The following is an 18,367-nucleotide window of genomic DNA, read 5'->3' as shown; positions in this document are numbered from 1 at the left end:
CAAACCTCTAAACTATGAAGAATGTTTTTTAGTTATATTTTAACTGCATTGTTGAACTTTTCTTGCTTTTATCGTGCATCTGTTTTGTTTTACTGTCTTTGCAATACATACACAAAATACAGCAAATTATACAATGAGACAAATGTCTCTTTTAATTAGCTTTATTTATTCACCTTTGCATTAATTACCTTATTGGCTAACAACTTTAATAAATACATTTTAAAAATAATTAATAAATGTGTCTCTAGATAATATTCTCTTATTCTTCCTTTGCATTTTCTACCCAATTTATATCCCCAGTGGTATTTATATTACTGCTCTTTTTACATTTCTGCCTCATGCAAATGAGGAGGGGCTGTGTCTGAAGGGTTAACTTCTCGCCTATTGGTTGATCAGTCAGACGGCGGTTAATTACTGCCTACATTTATTTACTGTATTCTTTGTGTATTTAATCGTGTATTTATTCCAGGACCTGTCCTCCATAGCTTTGTAACATGGTGCTCTATAAAGAAAGATTATTGTTGTCAAAGAATATTTCTTCTTAATTGATGTAACAGGTAAAAACAGGTGTAGCTTGGAGTCATTAGTTGATCCCACGTGTTCACTGAGTGTCCAGCTGTGCTTCTTTCTCTCATGTAACTGTCCTCGTTAGGCTCACAGGAACCTACTGACCACAGATTAGAGTCCAACTCATGGATAAGAACAGGAGTCTAAACGTCAGATTTGTTGTTCTGGGTTAAAGCTTGTTAAAGATGAGCGAAGAGGGAAACGAACAGGAACTCGTGGAAAACATGTTCAGATTTGGTGTTGGCATGCTGCCGGGCTCAAACCACGCTGTGTTCATCGCTCTCACAACAATGTAAGCAACAACAATGAGGGAACAAGGGAAATTGAACTTCCTGCGGAAGCACAGACAGAAGCCGGAAGATATTTCACACAGTTTAATGATTTTCTTTTAGACACAAACTCTTTAAAATGTTCTGAAAGTGAAACGTTTGTGTTAAATGGCAGGAAAGTTGAGCAGCAGCTGAGAGAAACTTCAGTTCGCTTCATTCTTCTCTTTAAACCTCTGAAACAAAATATCCAAGATGTTGAAACTTTATTTAATCCATTCGGTCCATATTTTAAAATGCTGATGATTACTTACAAGCTTACGGGAAAAAACAAAAAAAATAAATATAACAGAGGAGGCTTTTAGTCGCCGGACATGACGACACGTGGAAGTTTCAAATAAATAAATGTGGGATTAATTTATAATAATTTAAACCAAATAAAGTTCTTTGTAGAAAACAGGAAATGATGAGACTGATGAAAAACACGGGCCCATCTGATCAAGACCAGGGGCCAGCTTCACCTGTCGGGGCCCCGTGCCTCTCGCTCTCTGTGGACTGTTCTTAAATAATGAGTTGGCTGAATGCTAACGGGATTAAAGAGCAACTTAAACGTTTATTTCAACCTGCGACATAACAGAAACACTTTGTAAAAGTAGCGGCGCCCACGGAGCCCCGTTTATGGGAAATACGCCAGATTTGGAATAAACACCCCCCTGATACCAGTCCAGGTCTCTGCAGAGTGGCGGGTCAGACCGATCTCTGCTGCTGGTTTATCAGCTGGTCTGGAGTCAGTTCGCAGTAGTTTGAGCACAGTCTGAGCAGAAAAGCTCAGAATGAAAAAATAGGAACAAGAAACTTATTTGAAAAAGACTCTTTCAAATAACAATAATAACCAAACAAACCCCCACTCAATCATCCAACACTGCCTTAAAAAAATAACGATTATCCTGCGCAGGTTCTTCTGCAGCTTTGGCGTTTATCTTCAATAACTGTTTGGTCCATGTCCCCTCCTCCGGGAGTCATTGGTCAGTCCTCTCTCTCTCTCTCTCTCTCTCTCTCCAATCCATAATCAATATCAGCTGACGTCCGGTAAACACATGACTCGTCTGATCCGTCAGAAGGTGAAGGAGCTGCAGACGACGACTCCGACGGGACTCATCTGAAGACAGATAACAGTGATCAGATCAATAGTTCAGTTACAACGTGTGGCTAAAGTCCGGGACGCTGGCAGCACTGACTGTGGGTCAGTGAAGGCAGCGTTTCCCAAACCTTTCCTGAGGAGCTGAACCGTGAGAAGCGTCAGGTTTACAGAAGACGCCTGATCAATGACCAATTAATTTAAAGGACGATGACGACACAAGAAACCAGTTATCAAAAATCGACTGTTCGTTTTTAAATTGTGTTATTATGATTATTATTCCTTCTCTTTTATTTTGGGGATAATCATACTCTTGGTGTTGGAACTACAGTTTCCATAATTTGGGTGGTGTAAACAGGAAGTCAATGATTTAAACCACAACTTGAACCCTGTCGGCCCCTGTTAGCGGCCCCTGTTAGCAGTGCTTGTTGGCAGCGCTTGTTGGCAGCGCTTGTTGGCGGCTCCTGTTGGCGGCTCCTGTTGGCGGCCTCTATTAGCAGCCCCTGTTAGCGGCCCCTGTTGGCGGCCTCTATTAGCGGCCCCTGTTAGCAGCCTCTATTAGCGGCCCCTGTTAGCAGCCTCTATTAGCGGCCCCTGTTAGCAGCCTCTATTAGCGGCCCCTGTTAGCAGCCTCTATTAGCGGCCCCTGTTAGCAGTGCTTGTTAGCGGCCCCTGTTAGCGGCCTCTGTTAGCGGCCCCTGTTAGCAGCCTCTGTTAGCGGCCCCTGTTAGCAGCCTCTGTTAGCGGCCCCTGTTAGCAGCCTCTGTTAGCGGCCCCTGTTAGCAGCCTCTGTTAGCGGCCCCTGTTAGCAGCCTCTGTTAGCGGCCCCTGTTAGCAGCCTCTATTAGCGGCCCCTGTTAGCAGCCTCTATTAGCGGCCCCTGTTGGCAGTGCTTGTTAGCGGCCCCTGTTAGCAGCCTCTGTTAGCGGCCCCTGTTAGCAGCCTCTGTTAGCGGCCCCTGTTAGCAGCCTCTGTTAGCGGCCCCTGTTAGCAGCCTCTATTAGCGGCCCCTGTTAGCAGCCTCTGTTAGCGGCCCCTGTTAGCAGCCTCTGTTAGCGGCCCCTGTTGGCAGTGCTTGTTAGCAGCCCCTGTTAGCAGCCTCTATTAGCGGCCCCTGTTAGCAGCCTCTATTAGCGGCCCCTGTTGGCAGTGCTTGTTAGCGGCCCCTGTTGGCAGTGCTTGTTAGCGGCCCCTGTTAGCAGCCTCTGTTAGCGGCCCCTGTTAGCAGCCTCTGTTAGCGGCCCCTGTTAGCAGCCTCTATTAGCGGCCCCTGTTGGCAGTGCTTGTTAGCGGCCCCTGTTGGCAGTGCTTGTTAGCGGCCCCTGTTGGCAGCCATCGCGTGGTGAAGTAAAAGCATCTTAATCAGTTAGAAGAATACACACAGATGATTTTTTTCTTCTTCTTTACTAACTAGTTCATTTGTCTTGAGCCCAGACTGTCGCATCGCCGGTCAGATAGTTTTGGCTTTAGGATTTTTTTTTCCACAAACTTAAAACCCCAGACAGAAGCCTGACTTTGACAATAATTCATCTCTGAGTAACGTGTTGACCTCTGACCTGCGGAGGCTGCGAGCTTCGTACAGCGTGTCGTCCTCTTCGCTCTCCACCGCATCCATCTCCACAGAGTCATCGTAGTTGGACAGCAGGCCGTACTTCTTCCTCTGGGCGGGCCTCTTCAGCCTGGAAATAAAACTGCAGTTTCATAAAACAGTTCTGCAACAGATAATTTAAATAATTGTTTTGTGAGCAAACGTAAAATTGGTAGAAGAGGATTGGCAGTGTCAGATTCTAGCAGAACCTTACATGTGTGCCGTTGTTGGTACGAGAGAAAGTCATTAAATGGAATTTGGTGTGAGATCCGTCCATATGCAGGACAACAGCTCAGATAAGGAGGTACAGACCTAGTTCAAACACCCACTGTGACCCTCGTTGCTCCAGAGGCGTGTGACCTCTGACATATATAGCAACTGTAAGTCGCTTTGGATAAAAGCCTCAGCTAAATGAGTAAATGTTATGATTTATAAGTTATACAAATATCCTGTTGTAGTTCTGTATTTCCTCGGCCAAGCTGTGACAACTACTAACATTAACTTGCTCACCTAAAAACGTTTCCACACCAAACTCAATTCATAAATCTAGTGGTTTAACGCTTCTTCTCTTAGCATCTGTTCTTCCTAATCTGTAGAATGTGACCTGTGTGTTTTTCTACATCTAGAGGAGCCTCTTCAGCTCAGCTCGCATCTGATCAGACATTTGCTGTAATAATTTTCCCAATTTGGACAAACTACACACATAAATCGCAGGAAAATGAAACTGGCATTATTTTACATTGTATTTTGATCATGTCTTACCTATAATAAAGTCAGATTATAGTTATTCTCACCACACAGTTCGGTTGCAGAGGTAGAGAGTTAGTACTGTTAAACTACTATTCAACATTTTAGTAGGAGTACGGAGTTAGGTTAAACATTTTGAAAGAAAGTCAATTTGATGTAAGTATATTGACTTAAAGAGTGGCCACTAAAATTGTACAGGAGCATAAATCGCCTCTTACATCATAATATACATCTACAGATTCTAGAGGAAGTATTAAATTGCGAGGTTTATGAATAAAGTCTGGCGTGACGCAAAGTTATTTATCATTATTTGTATAATTCTTACGATTTATCAGCCATACTAATATCCTGCTATAGTTTTGTACAACTCAAATCCAAGCTGAGTCCCAGAAACTTTACATTACCTTTATAACTATCTTACATCCTGCTGTTCCCCTGTATGAGCACAGACATCACGCCAAACTCTATTCAGAAATACAGTGGTTTAATGCTTCTGCGCTTATCAGTACTTGTACTTGTACAAACACTCTACTATGTGACTCATATGTTTTTCTAAAGCTGGAGAAGCCAGCTGTCAGTTCAGCGCGCACCTGAGCCGAAAATACCCGTGATATAAAATCTAAATCGCAGATTTAAATAAGCTAGTTTGACGTTGTAAACACAGCGAGTCGTTAACTTGATTCCCTGCTTATTTGAATGGAGTTTGGTGTAAACTGTAACAGTTGTTCTCACCGCACAGCTCGGATGAGGAAGTAGAGAACTCCGATCCCGGTGATGCAGATCAGGACGTACAGGGCCCTCTGGATCATGGAGCTGGTCACGTTGAACCCGTTGAACAGTCCTCGGCCGTCCCCGCCGCTGTGCGTGGAGTTTGGCCGGCTGGAGTTCGACACCGCGGGTCTGGTCGTCGCAGTGGTGCCGCGGGTGGTTTTCACCACTTCTTCCTCCGCCACGGCCAAAAACACCCAACAGATCGGCACAAGCGCCGCCGAGACAACTCTGTAAAAAGTCATCTTACATCTAGAAACACTCCGCGCGAAGTAGAAGGAACACAAAGAGCGGGAGAGTTTGGACTTTTTAACCAGAACCGGAGCGGACTTTCCCAGAAACACGTCGCGTTTGCTCAACTCCGGCTTTGTTGATGTAAAGTTCACGTCCACCTACTGCTGACGTCACGGAGAGGCTTCTGGGGCAAATTCTACCTCTGAATGACTTCAACGTTCCTGCCGACCAATCAGCGAAGCCAGGCGCCTGCAAGATCACACGGAGGGTTTTAATTACACAACCACAATATAACGAATAAATTCTGTGTTCAGGCAACAACATGGACAAAATACAGTCATCTGTTTGTCTAAAATTAAATATTTTCAGATCAGATTGATGCCGAACTGAAGAGTGGCTCCTCCAGCTTTAGAAAAAACATATTAATCATATTTAGCAAATCATGAAAACCTTCTGATATGAGACTAATCATTAAATTGTGAGATTTATGGATGGAGTTTAGGATGTAGGGCTGTTATGAAGGTAACTTTAGTTTCTGTCACATATCAAGAAATTAGTATTACTGCGCATGTAAATAACAGCCACAATGTTTTGTTTCTCATGTACACAAAGTTCTATAATTATTTTATAACATCTGCATCTGGTTATTCCATATTTATATATTTTTAAATCTATTTATGTCAACTTGATGTTTGTCTGCGTCCACCACTTTATCACCTCAGCAAATTCCTCATACATGTAAAATATTACTTGGCAGTAAAGCTCTTTCTGCTCCTGATTCTAATGACTGTTTTATATAAAAGTATGCAATATATATAATAGTAAATAAATTTTATATTATAATTTAAAATACTTATTTTAAATTGATTTGTTTATTTGTCAAGCAGAGGCAGACGTAAATATGCTGTTAAGTGTAATTTTTGTGTTTTTGTTAAACCTTTAGGTCCTCCAGGGACAACTGACCTGTAAGAGCAGCAGAGAGACAGACAGAAAACACCTTAAAAATACAAATACACATAGATCCAGATATTGATAAAGCGTAAATCAAGTCTGACCTGGACAACTTTAGTCTCACCTGTAGGACACTGAGCAGCTGGAGGTTCACTGCTTTGCTCAAAGGCCAACCTGCTCTCTTTGCCTTTAGTGAGATCAATAGATCAATCAGCAGCCGTCCAATCACATCTGACCTTAGGCCGTTCTCATCTGAAACTGATCACACAATCAAGTCCAAGCCGTGTGACTCCTCACCTGCACATTAAATGGCCGTGTTTAAAGTGCTCCATAAATCCTTTTTCATTGATTGATTGTTACATTACAGAGCTGATTTGTCAACAATTTAAACAAAAACCCACTTGTGTTATTTTGTTTTACAGTAAAGCTAAAATATAGACGTACATTTCCTGGTTCCTACACATCTTGAAGGTTTCACAGGATTGCAGTGAGCAGAGTTTTAGGTAAGTGTCCTTTTTTGTGGCTCAAATGTCTCTTCAAGAAATAATGTAAACAGATTATCTCTTGGCATTAATGTCAAACATATTTACAAGAACTAACAACTACAGAATGAAGGATTTCATTGACAGAACTCTGTTTCTGCCTCCGCTGCTGCTGCTGCTGCTGCTGCTGCTGCTGTTGTTATTCCTCCTCTCTGACAGGCAGGAGGTGTTATTGTAATCCAGCCAGCTGAACAGAATTATAAATACAGAAGTGAACGTTTTGTCGCTGAGTATCTGCAGCCTCCATCACAGAGCCTCTGTGTAACCTGACAGGCAAAACTCAGGGACAAAAATAATCTTTGTTGTTTTTAATTTGGTTAAACATGTAAACAGGTTAATATTTGATGAGCTCATTACAGTATCACAGGATCAGAAACAAATAAAAGGACTTGGAGCCTGGATCAATATGAAATCTCCCATCTGGCTCCTGTCTAGACTTTTCCCTGGAGGTGGAGGTGTGTTTGGGCACCGTCCCCCCTCTGTGGCAGGTCACAGCTGGATCCGGCCTCTGTGGGAACATCTGGACACCTTCACAGGTTCTGACGGTTCCTTTTCTAATCATGTTTGTGTCTTGATGTCGGCGGCGGTTCAGTTTAACCGTCAGCTTTAATGCGGCCTCCCGTGGCTCAGCAGCTGTCTACCTGCCCGAAGCCTTTTAACTGATGAGCACTGAGCACGCTCACATCTGGACGGCTGACATCACTCAGTGATAATGAATCCACTCTCACCTGTCCGTCCTGACAGGTCACTGCTGTCTGGGTCAGATATACGCTGTCCACAGTTTTATTTTTCCGAATCTACAAAGTTTGTTTACAGTAATAATATTAAGACGGATTCAGATTCTCTCGCTTTTGTGAAGATGTTAAAATAATGTGGACTGAGTGGAAACTGGAGGAGAAAGTTTAATATCAGCAGAGCGATTGTCCACAGGGGGCGCTGTGGCGTCTCCACTCTTAACCTGTATAAAAGGACGTAGCCGCCATGATGTCCCCTGTCGGTTTGTGGACTGTCGCTTTGAAGCCTCCAGTTTGGCATTTTTGCCGTCACCATCTTGTTTTTCTAAAAATGAGGGTGGAGCTAGCTAGCTTGGTTAGCAAGGTGCATCTGTAATTCAGGTTAGCTGTGATATTAGCTCGGATGCTAGCGACAAACAGGCTTAAAACTAAACGTTCTTACTGAAAAATGAGCAGCCGACTCCTGATGAGCTTTTTCAGCGGTGCTGGTTAAATGTACAGAGCAGCAGAAACGAGTCGCCTCTATCCTGATTGACAGGTTGCCATGGTAGCGACTTGTCAATCATTTTGTAGCCCCGCCCTAAAGCCTCCCCTGCTTCCTGGTCTCTGTTCCTCTAAATGGGACCATAATTTACTAAATGAACATCACGCTGTGTTGAAGAAGACTTGAAACTAGCGACTGAGACCAGAAACTCATCAGGAAAGTGTTTACTGAGGGAATAAATCAGCTGACAAGTAGAAACATTTTCTCATAGGCTTCTATACAATCACACTTCTTTCTGCAGCCGCTGGAGTCGCCCCCTGCTGGCTGCTAGAGAGGACGCAGGTTTAAGTCGCCCCCTGCTGGCTGCTAGGGAGGACGCAGGTTTAAGTCTCCCCCTGCTGGCTGCTAGAGAGGACGCAGGTTTAAGTCTCCCCCTGCTGGCTGCTGGAGAGGACGCAGGTTTAAGTCTCCCCCTGCTGGCCGCTAGAGAGGACGCAGGTTTAAGTCGCCCCCTGCTGGCAGCTGGAGAGGACGCAGGTTTAAGTCGCCCCCTGCTGGCCGCTAGAGAGGACGCAGGTTTAAGTCTCCCCCTGCTGGCCGCTAGAGAGGACGCAGGTTTAAGTCTCCCCCTGCTGGCTGCTAGAGAGGACGCAGGTTTAAGTCTCCCCCTGCTGGCCGCTGGAGAGGACGCAGGTTTAAGTCGCCCCCCTGCTGGCTGCTGGAGAGGACGCAGGTTTAAGTCGCCCCCTGCTGGCCGCTGGAGAGGACGCAGGTTTAAGTCGCCCCCTGCTGGCTGCTGGAGAGGACGCAGGTTTAAGTCGCCCCCTGCTGGCTGCTAGAGAGGACGCAGGTTTAAGTCGCCCCCTGCTGGCTGCTGGAGAGGACGCAGGTTTAAGTCGCCCCCTGCTGGCTGCTGGAGAGGACGCAGGTTTAAGTCGCCCCCTGCTGGCTGCTAGAGAGGACGCAGGTTTAAGTCGCCCCCTGCTGGCTGCTAGAGAGGACGCAGGTTTAAGTCGCCCCCTGCTGGCTGCTGGAGAGGACGCAGGTTTAAGTCGCCCCCTGCTGGCTGCTGGAGAGGACGCAGGTTTAAGTCGCCCCCTGCTGGCTGCTGGAGAGGACGCAGGTTTAAGTCGCCCCCTGCTGGCTGCTAGAGAGGACGCAGGTTTAAGTCGCCCCCTGCTGGCTGCTGGAGAGGTCGCAGGTTTAAGTCGCCCCCTGCTGGCTGCTGGAGAGGTCGCAGGTTTAAGTCGCCCCCTGCTGGCTGCTAGAGAGGACGCAGGTTTAAGTCGCCCCCTGCTGGCTGCTAGAGAGGACGCAGGTTTAAGTCGCCCCCTGCTGGCTGCTGGAGAGGACGCAGGTTTAAGGCTCTTCAGCACTGGCTTCACTTTTCAGACCCGGAGGTTCCTGCTTGGCTCCGCTGCAGTGAATGCATGATATAATACTTTATAAAAAATATATTTTCAGATATTTCACCAGTATTTTCGGATATTTTGTTTATTTTTGTCTGATATTTTACATTAAGATTTTTATTTACCCATTTTTGATGGGTATTGTTTATATGTTTATCTAATGTCCTGATAATAATCCCACAGAGATTTATCACTTTAATTTCATACACACTATATTCTTCTGTACTTTTGAGGACCCTCGCTGACACATAAACCAGATTGTACCTCTGGGTTAATACAAATAAAAAGTAAATAAATGTCCATATGCTCTTTATCTTATTATCTTCACCGTTATTGGCCTGACGTTTACAGAAATATTAATTTCCTCCCATTAAGTTCATTATTGATTTCCATTGTAGGCCTAAGCATTGATTGGTATTGATTAATCAGAGACAGGCCTGTGTGTAGGTTTGAGGTCATTTTAAGGAAGAGGGAAACAAAAGTTTAACTTCATCTTTAAAGCTTTTATTTTTAAGTTTACAGGTTTGTGAAGAGGCTTCCTGTCTGTGATTTAAATAAAGTTGAAGTGCAGCTTTGTCTAAATCACAGCATCTCACTTGTTTGAACACCTGACTGTTGAACAGAATCACGTGTTTCCGTGTGACGTGTCGGGGTTGCGGGTTTGAGTCCCGCAGGACCAAAGATGTCACGCTAATGTACATTTCTGTATTTAGGTTATTTCTGTATTTAGGTTGCTGACAGAGGCTGCACCGACGGACAGGGCGGCCGTCCAATGGGAGCGCAGCTTGCCTCCCGTGCAGGGCTGTGGTTGGTCGGCACGGTGACAGAGGGGCGGGGCTGTGAGATTACAGCAGCATCTCTCTCTCTGCGGATCCAGCGGACATCTGGAACAGCCCTGTCCGGGAATCAAACCTCCGAGCACCGAACACCGACGTCCCGCACCCACCCTGCCCGGCTCTCGCTGCCTGTTTCCCGGTGAGAACGCAGCCGCGCTCCGGTGTTGTTGTCGCGGCTCCGGGCTGCATCTCCACCGGGAGGCTGCTGCGCTCCGGAGGGACGGACGCACCGTTTCTCCCGGTTAGAAACACGGAAATACGAATAAAACCCGGGAGGGTTGATGGACTGAAGTGATCCGACATCTGAGAGGGTTTTAGGCCCGATGGAAGCTGCGACATATGTGGACCTGGTGCGCCTGGATCCCGGTTCCTGCCTGGTCTAAAGAGCCCTCTGTGTCACTGAGGATTTAATGAATTTGTTTTGTTTGAGTTTTTCAGTTTCTCTGATAAAAGGTCCTGATTGAGAGTTTGCGGGTCCTCCTCCTCCTCCTCCTCCTGGTCTGGATTAGAGCCCATCAAGATCATGAATCATCCCCCCTCTGCTCCTCTAATCTGGGTTTTACCGAGCTGGATTTAAAGCTGAGATCTGATCTGGATTACTCTGCTCCTGGTTCAGACCGGGTCACGCCAGTCCCGGTCCTGGTGTGATCTTAAAACTGGTTCTTGGTCCTCTTGGTCCTGGTTTGGGGAGTTCTTCTGTTGCCATGCCGACGTCCCGGCCTGGTTCGGAGCCGGTGGAGTTCTGGGTGGATGGGTCGAGACGGGACGGGACGGTGGAGGAGTTCTACACCCTGAGCTCGGAGCTGGGCAGGTCTGGACCACATTATTAGGGGGCACAGGGGTAAAGTGACACACTGGTGGGGATGAGTTCACATGGACCCCTCTTTGGGCCAAAGTTGCCCGCCTGAGGGGTCCATGTGATCCACCTCAGGTCCAGGATTATGTAAACTGAATGATATGTTGTGTGGAGGGGCTGTGTGTTGTGGACCACACCTTTAGGGGGGCAGGCAAGGAGGTCTGGAAGACACAAACCATCAGTTCCGTCCCCCATTACATAATTTATTAGATAACTGTTTTATTACAGTTTTTATTCCATTTATCTGAGTTCACACACGACACTGCAGACTCACAAGGTGCAGCAGGTAAACGGGGACAGACGGAGACCCTGAAGCTCTCAGTGTGCCCCACCTCCTCAGTCCTGGTCACCAGTACGCACCCCACGCAGCAGGGGGCGCTGTGGAGAGACCTGTTGTGATTTTGCAGCAGCTTTTCTAAAGAATTGCGATGACAGATTGGAGACGTTTTGTTGTGGGAATAAGTGAAAACTGATATTTTTACCTTTAGAATTGTAGCTGAATCATTAAACGGTCCCTCCAGGACTCGGCGGGCCTGACCTTGACCCTGACCCTGACCCTGCATATTTAAACCAGCTGACCTTGATTCTGTCCTGCAGCTGAGCGGGATGCAGCAGCCTCAGTGTCTCAGTGACTCTCTGACGTCCTCTCTCAAAGTGTTTGTCAGGAGACGCTTTGGTAAAGAAATCCTTTGCTGTTATATCTGTAGATTATGCGAGACGTTGGTATCACACACGTCTGCTGCGTCTTGTGAACAAGGAAGTGAGTTTGGTGACCTGTGACAGCGTTTAGCAGGAAACGCAGACGAGAGGTCAGATTTGCAGAAAAGTTGTGATGATTTGTCAAAATTACAGGTTGCGCTGAATTCACGGCGATTTGTTGAATTTGTGTTGATAGGTGTGATCACGACATCATGAAATCCTGGAGGGGGTGGATGGTTTATGCTCCTGTAGAAGTCCGTATGATATCAAACTGGTTGTAAGAAAAATATGGTTTATTTGCGATGGCACAGAGAAGTACTACACTACCCAGAGTCCTCAGCTGTACCAGCTCGCTGTTACTATTGGAACGTTTAAAACCCTCTAATGTCATGTTGGGTCCTGCCAGCACTGAACCGTAGAGCTCCGTGCTTATCCTCTGAGACTAAATCACGTCATATTAGCATAACGTTAGCTACACAAGCTGGATCACGAGACGAGTAACTTTACCTTGTAAATCTAATCCACCGGTTCTTCTACGTCACCGACCCTGCTGGACGCCCGAGCAGTGATTACAGTCAGAAGCAAAGCGCTGTACCAATATATCAACAATATAAACACTATGGGAAGGATTGAGTTCAGCTAGACTATCGTTAGGTTGGACGTCTTTGGAAAAGGGCTGATTTGCAATGGTTTATGGGATCTGTAGTTCCTTTATGTCTGTTTTTCTTATAGTTTTTTTGCTCATATTCAAATGTTTTATGGTCATGATTCATATCGTAGCTGCTCGGTTCGGTTCAAGGGTTAAAAAAAGGATTTTTGGGAAAAGTCAGTGGGTTAAAATGAATGGGTGGGAATTTACTTCTAGAACCGGAGCCGTGAAAAACGTGCAGGGGCGGAAGCTGCAGAACTTCCTGAGAGTCTTCATAGCGTATCTGTCAAGTTTGGGATTTGAAAATAACATTTTCTGGTCCGTACTTATTTTATTTTTAGGGGCATATGTGAGGAAAAATTCTGAGTTTACCATATGTTAGCAGTTACAGCCTAATGACAATAATTACTAATTATAATTACTCGAGAGAAATACTCTGTAGATCAATGCATCATCCATCCTGGACCCCTCCACAGCTGTTCTTCTTCTTTTTGTTTTATTAGAAGGTGACTTCTTGCCACTGTTACAGCTAATGTTCTACATACTGTCATCTGCTTTACTGGAGGGAAGCGTCGCAAACATTTCAAAACGCCCTGCAGGGTTTTATTATTTTTAGAAAGGTTAAAAATATGGGAGATTATTGTAAATATTTCAATGAGAGAATACAAGAGAATCCTGGAAAATACTGGAGAGCTGACAGGTATGCTGGATAGTCCCATGCTGTCGTTTATCATGTTCACCATGTTCACCACTATAGCTAAGCGTGTTAGCATGCTAACATTAGCTAATTAGCAGTAAACTCAGAGTCCAGCTGAGGCTGAGGGGAATGTCATGAACAACAGTGTTGGACACGTTAACATGACTGCATTCGGTTTTACAGGTGTATCTAATAAAGTGGCCATCACCAAAATTATCCAATCAGCAACTTCTGTCAGTCACATGACTTTATGTTCTTGGTTTGTTTGTATATAAATGAGTGTGAACATGAACCAAACCGGAGCTAAAAGTGCTACGAAGCGAGTCCAACACATACCCGGGGTATCTGTTCGTTATCTGGCTTCGCTAACGATCGATCAGGCTCAGCGGTCACATGACGCTGGCTATCAGCTCGCTACGTCAACCCAGAGTTTCCCAACACAGCCATGAGCGCATTAATATAAACGTTAGTATTGTGTAAATAACAGGTTAGCCGGCCAGCGTCAGTTACATTGGCGATGTACCCGGTTAGAAGACGTGAACGCCGTCATGGTGCTGGAAACCTGAAGTGACCTCGCTGACCTCACTTCCTGCTCCACAGGACAGGGCCGTCTGTTGGAGCTGAAGATTTTGTTCATTGTTGGTGTGTGCTTGTGTTTGTGTATGGTGTGTGCTTGTGTTGCGTACTGTGTGTTTGTGTTTGTGTACTGTTTGTGTTTGTGTACTGTTTGTGCTTGTGTACTGTGTGTGTTTGTGTTTGTGTACTGTGTGTTTGTGCTTGTGTACTGTGTGTGTTTGTGCTTGTGTACTGTGTGTGTTTGTGTTGTGTACTGGGTGTTTGCACACAGTATTGTCGTTATTTCAGTAAACAACAACAGCGACACTAACGGCTTTGTGGAAACAGTAAAAATGATGTCAGCATCAGTGAAACTTGTGAGCGCCGTTACCAGGTGTCCTGTTGCCACGGAGACCAGCCAGGACCGTGTGTGTGTGTGTGTGCGTGCGTGGGGTTGCTTTTCAGATGGATCTGTTTCCTCCATCTGTCCCAGCAGAATAACAGATACACCCCCCCCGACACACACTCACACACTCATGCTCACGTTCACACTCGCACGCGCACACACATACACACACATACACATACATCCTTGTACTTCTATCTTTGTGAGGACCGTCGGTGATATAATGCGTTCTGTGGACCCTGATCTTAACCATCACAACTACAATGCCGACCTACTCTAACGCCTACAACCAAGTCTAACCAAGTCTTAAAGCCTTTGACATTGTGAGGACCGGCCAAAATGTCCTCACTTCCCAAAAATGTTTGTTAGGTTGGTTAAAATCTTGTTCTGGTCCTCGCTTTGTAGGGAGTACAAGTACACACACACACTCATGTTCACACGCAGTCTTATTTGTATTTTTGTTGTGTCAACATGACTTTTGCAGGATGACGAATAAACAAGGAGACGGTTCCTGCAGCTGTAAAATTAATCATGTGTCCGACATGTGTCTTGACTTTTAGAGAAATTATACTTTAAAAACTTTTCACCTCCTTTTATTTAAAGGGCCAGTGTGTAATATTTAGGAGGATCTTTTGAAATACAATATAAGATATTATATTATATTTATATATAAACTATGTTTTCAGTGGTGTATAAAGACCTTCAATAATGAACCATTATGTTTTTATTACCTTAGAATGAGACATTTCTATCTACATACGCTGCGGGTCCGCCATGTTTCTACAGTAGCCCAAAGGGACAAACTGCTCTACAGAGTTTCTGATGTGAGGATGAATATGATGAGCAGCTAGTTTGGTAGCCCTACTGAAATTAAGTTTAATATGAATGTGTTTATTTTAGGTTAGTATCTTAAATTACAGACACTGGTCTTGTAGCGCCCACCTTTTGCTACCAGGTAATGGGGGGGAGTTACACGCCATAAGAACACATCAAATCAACACATTTAGGCATTCACACTCTCAGTGATTTTCTGTCCTCCTGCATGTGTCAGTTAACTAAGTCTATTTGTTTTGCGATTGGTCCTCTGCTGCTAACTCCGCCTCTTTTATGTGAAGGCACTCTTGGCTGGATTGGGAAACCCTGGGTTGCCTTACCGAGTTGATGACCAGCTTTGTATGACTCCTTATCCCGATCCCTGTTGTAAGGGTTAGTGGAGCCAGATAACAAAAGATATCCTGAGTATATTGAACTCGCTTCATGGTACAGGGCCCTGGTGTCTGTGACGGCGTTCCCACACTGGTGAACCGGTAGTTATATTTTTTATGCAAACCAATAGTGATTGGTTTGAAGGGGGAGTTCATTGTAAGTATCTCAAAAAAATATTGATATATAGACTAACAACACTGTTGGTTGGTAAAACCAGCAGTTTGACCTGTTTTACGAACACCTTGGTTTTAAAGAATAAACAGCCTTTATTGTCATTGCATCATTAAAAACCATACCACGAAGTTTGGAGTGCCAAAACACAACTACACACATTCATGTCCATAATAATAAATAATAAAATATATATAGAAGCTAAGAACAACTGTTAAAATAAATGCACATATGGAAGAAACATTAATTTTGTACGTCTGAGTCCAGTCTTGTGCTAGGGTCTCCACAGCCCCACATTCCTGACATGTTGTCTACAGCAGCACAAACGCATGCCGTCAGGACAGCGTGCAGATTTAAAGCTGCATTTGTTTGTTTTGTGTTTTCTTACAGAGGAGCGACGTCCATCGTGTATCGCTGTGAGGAGAAACAGACTCAGAAGCCCTTCGCCCTCAAGGTCCTGAAGAAAACGGTCAGTGTTCGGAGGAAGCTGAGGTCAGGAGCACAGACATGGTTCCTGGAAGTGTTTCTCCTAGCTTAACAACTTCTGGAAACAGGAGGAAACTGCTAGCCTAACTGCTAGGCTAACTTTAGCAGAACCCAGAGGCTAACTCCAAGCTAACAAGACATAGAGGCTAACTCTAAGCTAACAAGACCTAGAGGCTAACTTTAAGATAGCAGGATCTTGAGGCTAACTCTTAAGATAACAGGACCTAGAAGCTAACTCCAAGCTAACAAGATCTAGAGGCTAACTTTAATATAATAAGACCTAGAGGCTAACTCTAAGCTAACAAGACCTAGGATAGTAGGACCACGAGGCTAACTCGAAGCTAAAAAGACAGAGGCTAACAGGACCAATAAGCTAACCGTAAGTTAAGTAGACCTAGAGGCTAACTCTAAGCTAACAGGACCAAGAAGCTAACTCTAAGCTAACAGGACCAAGAAGCTAACTCTAAAGCTGATGATACACAGAGCAACTTTTAGAGCAATCGTGCAGGGCAATGTTGTCGTAAATGGTAAAGAGTAAAGATTACTACCGTAATATCCTTCTCCCACCACTCCGCCACCCGCCCCGCACCGTTCAAAACATAGTCGGACTTGCCACTAGCAAGATTGCTCAAAAAGTTGCCCCGTGTATCATCAGCTTAAGGTAACTGGGCCCAGAAGCTCATAGATTAAGTGGACCTACAAGCAAACTCTAAAACAACATGACCTAGAAGCTAACTCTAACTACCACAACACTAATGTAACTTTAACTCTACTTTGTGTTAAACTCTGATTTAGGCTACATGTTGTATCTTTATCAAACCCAGCTGACTCATACTGTAAATTTAGGGGATTAGCATGTTGGCTAATGAGATACAGCATATGCTTACACACTCATAATTAAATAAGTAAAGTTTTTGTCTTCATTTCAAAAAAGTTACACAAAAGCTAGCAGTTTCCATCTGCTTCCAGTCTTTGTGCTAAGCTAGGCTAACCATGCCCTGGACCTACAGACACTCTGCACTGCCCGCACGGAGATGAAACTGATCTATACTATTAATGGTTACTGTAAAAGATAAATGTGACGTGTTTCTTCACTCAGTTTGTGTTATTGGACAGTTTGTGTTCACTTCCTGTCAGTGTTTGAACATCTGAACACATCACATGTTCGATCTCATGTTGTTTCTTGTGTCGCAGATCGACAAGAAAATCGTTCGCACTGAAATTGGCGTCCTGCTGCGTCTTTCCCACCCAAATATCGTAAGTATGTTTCTCACTGATTCTCTGATCAATTGAGCGGCTGTGGCTCAGGAGGAGCGACAGGGTTATTTTATATGTTTTATGTGTATTTTATATATTTCCATCCATCTATCCATCGTCAAACGCTTGTCCTGCGTACAGGGTCGTGGGGGGCTGGAGCTAGTCCCAGCTGACATCAGGCGCAAGGCGGGGTACAACCTGGACAGGTCACCAGTCAATCGCAGGGCTATTTATATATTTATATTACATAAATATAAAATGTTACAGTACGTGTGTATTTCCCTGCCCTTTTGAGTTTTTCTCGAGGTTAATAATAATAAAGTAATAATCATGATCTTATATTTAAAAAGAGGGTGGAGCTAGCTAGCTTGGTTAGCAAGGTGCATCTGTAATTCATGTTATCTGTGATATTAGCTGGGAGGCTAATTTTAGCTAGCGACAAACAACCTTCAAACAAAACGTTCTTACTGAAAAATGAGCAGCCGACTCCTGATGAGCTTTTTCAGCGGCGCTGGTTAAATGTTCACAGAGCAGCGGATACGAGTCGCCTCTATCCTGACTGACAGGTCGCCATGGTAACGACCTGTCAGTCAGCTTGTAGCCCCGCCCTAAAGCCTCCCCTGCTTCCTGGTCTCTGTTCCTCTAAATGGGACCATAATTTACTAAATGAACATCATGCTGTGTTGAAGAAGACTTGAAACTAGCGACTGAGACCAGAAACTCATCAGGAAAGTGTTTACTGAGGGAATAAATCAGCTGACAAGTAGAAACATTTTCTCAGAGACTTCTTTCTGCAGGCTGAGAACGCAGGTTTAAGGTGCTTCAGCGCTGGCTTCACTTTTCAGACCCGCAGGTTCCTGCTTGGTCACAAGAATTAATAATCAACACAGGACTCATTTCACTGTCTTTAATCATTAAGTTTTTTTGTTCAAAGGGAAAATGCTGTAAAATATAAATGCTTTCTTTGTCTTCATGCAGTTGAACGTTACCTGTAGGGTTATCTGCATTAGCAACATGTTTTTATTCCTGCTGCAGGAAATGCTGCGTCAAGTTCGACCACCTTCACATTTCACTGCGTCTCCACTGTCTTTTGTAAACTTCAGAAACTTTGTGGCGCTCAA

General features: G+C 44.7%; 2 protein-coding genes across 2 annotated transcripts in view; one reads left to right on the top strand and one right to left on the bottom strand.

Moving 5' to 3' along the window:
• Window positions 1-926: 926 nt before the first annotated feature.
• fam174c (family with sequence similarity 174 member C) lies at window positions 927-5,464 on the bottom strand. Its single transcript, XM_038699046.1, has 3 exons — window positions 5,039-5,464; window positions 3,528-3,650; window positions 927-1,992 (listed from the first exon to the last, which is right to left on the bottom strand). The coding sequence occupies exons 1-3, from the start codon at window positions 5,317-5,319 to the stop codon at window positions 1,989-1,991; spliced, it is 408 nt and encodes a 135-aa protein (XP_038554974.1). The 5' UTR covers window positions 5,320-5,464; the 3' UTR covers window positions 927-1,988.
• A 3,856-nt stretch (window positions 5,465-9,320) lies between these two features.
• The window catches only part of LOC119888480 (calcium/calmodulin-dependent protein kinase type IV-like), a 28,255-nt gene continuing 19,208 nt past the window's right edge, over window positions 9,321-18,367 (top strand). The window contains 3 exon segments of the mRNA XM_038699041.1: window positions 9,321-11,075; window positions 15,894-15,972; window positions 17,184-17,246. Of these exon segments, the coding sequence (XP_038554969.1) occupies window positions 10,969-11,075; window positions 15,894-15,972; window positions 17,184-17,246 (249 nt within the window). The 5' untranslated portion in view covers window positions 9,321-10,968.

Source organism: Micropterus salmoides, unplaced genomic scaffold (genome assembly GCF_014851395.1).
Source record: "Micropterus salmoides isolate LMB-PRFRI ecotype aquatic unplaced genomic scaffold, ASM1485139v1 Ms_hic_scaffold_5, whole genome shotgun sequence".
NCBI classification, from domain to species: domain Eukaryota; kingdom Metazoa; phylum Chordata; class Actinopteri; order Centrarchiformes; family Centrarchidae; genus Micropterus; species Micropterus salmoides.
The sequence above is the reverse complement of the archived record's forward strand: the minus strand, read 5'-3'. Positions and strand labels throughout refer to the sequence as shown.

Excerpts from the sequence above, each read along its gene's own strand:
- fam174c (XM_038699046.1), bottom strand. The coding sequence starts at position 5,319 with ATGACTTTTTACAGAGTTGTCTCGGCGGCGCTTGTGCCGATCTGTTGG. Across the intron at positions 3,651-5,038 it reads TTCCTCATCCGAGCTGTGCG|GCTGAAGAGGCCCGCCCAGA; the intron begins GTGAGAACAACT and ends TTTTATTTCCAG.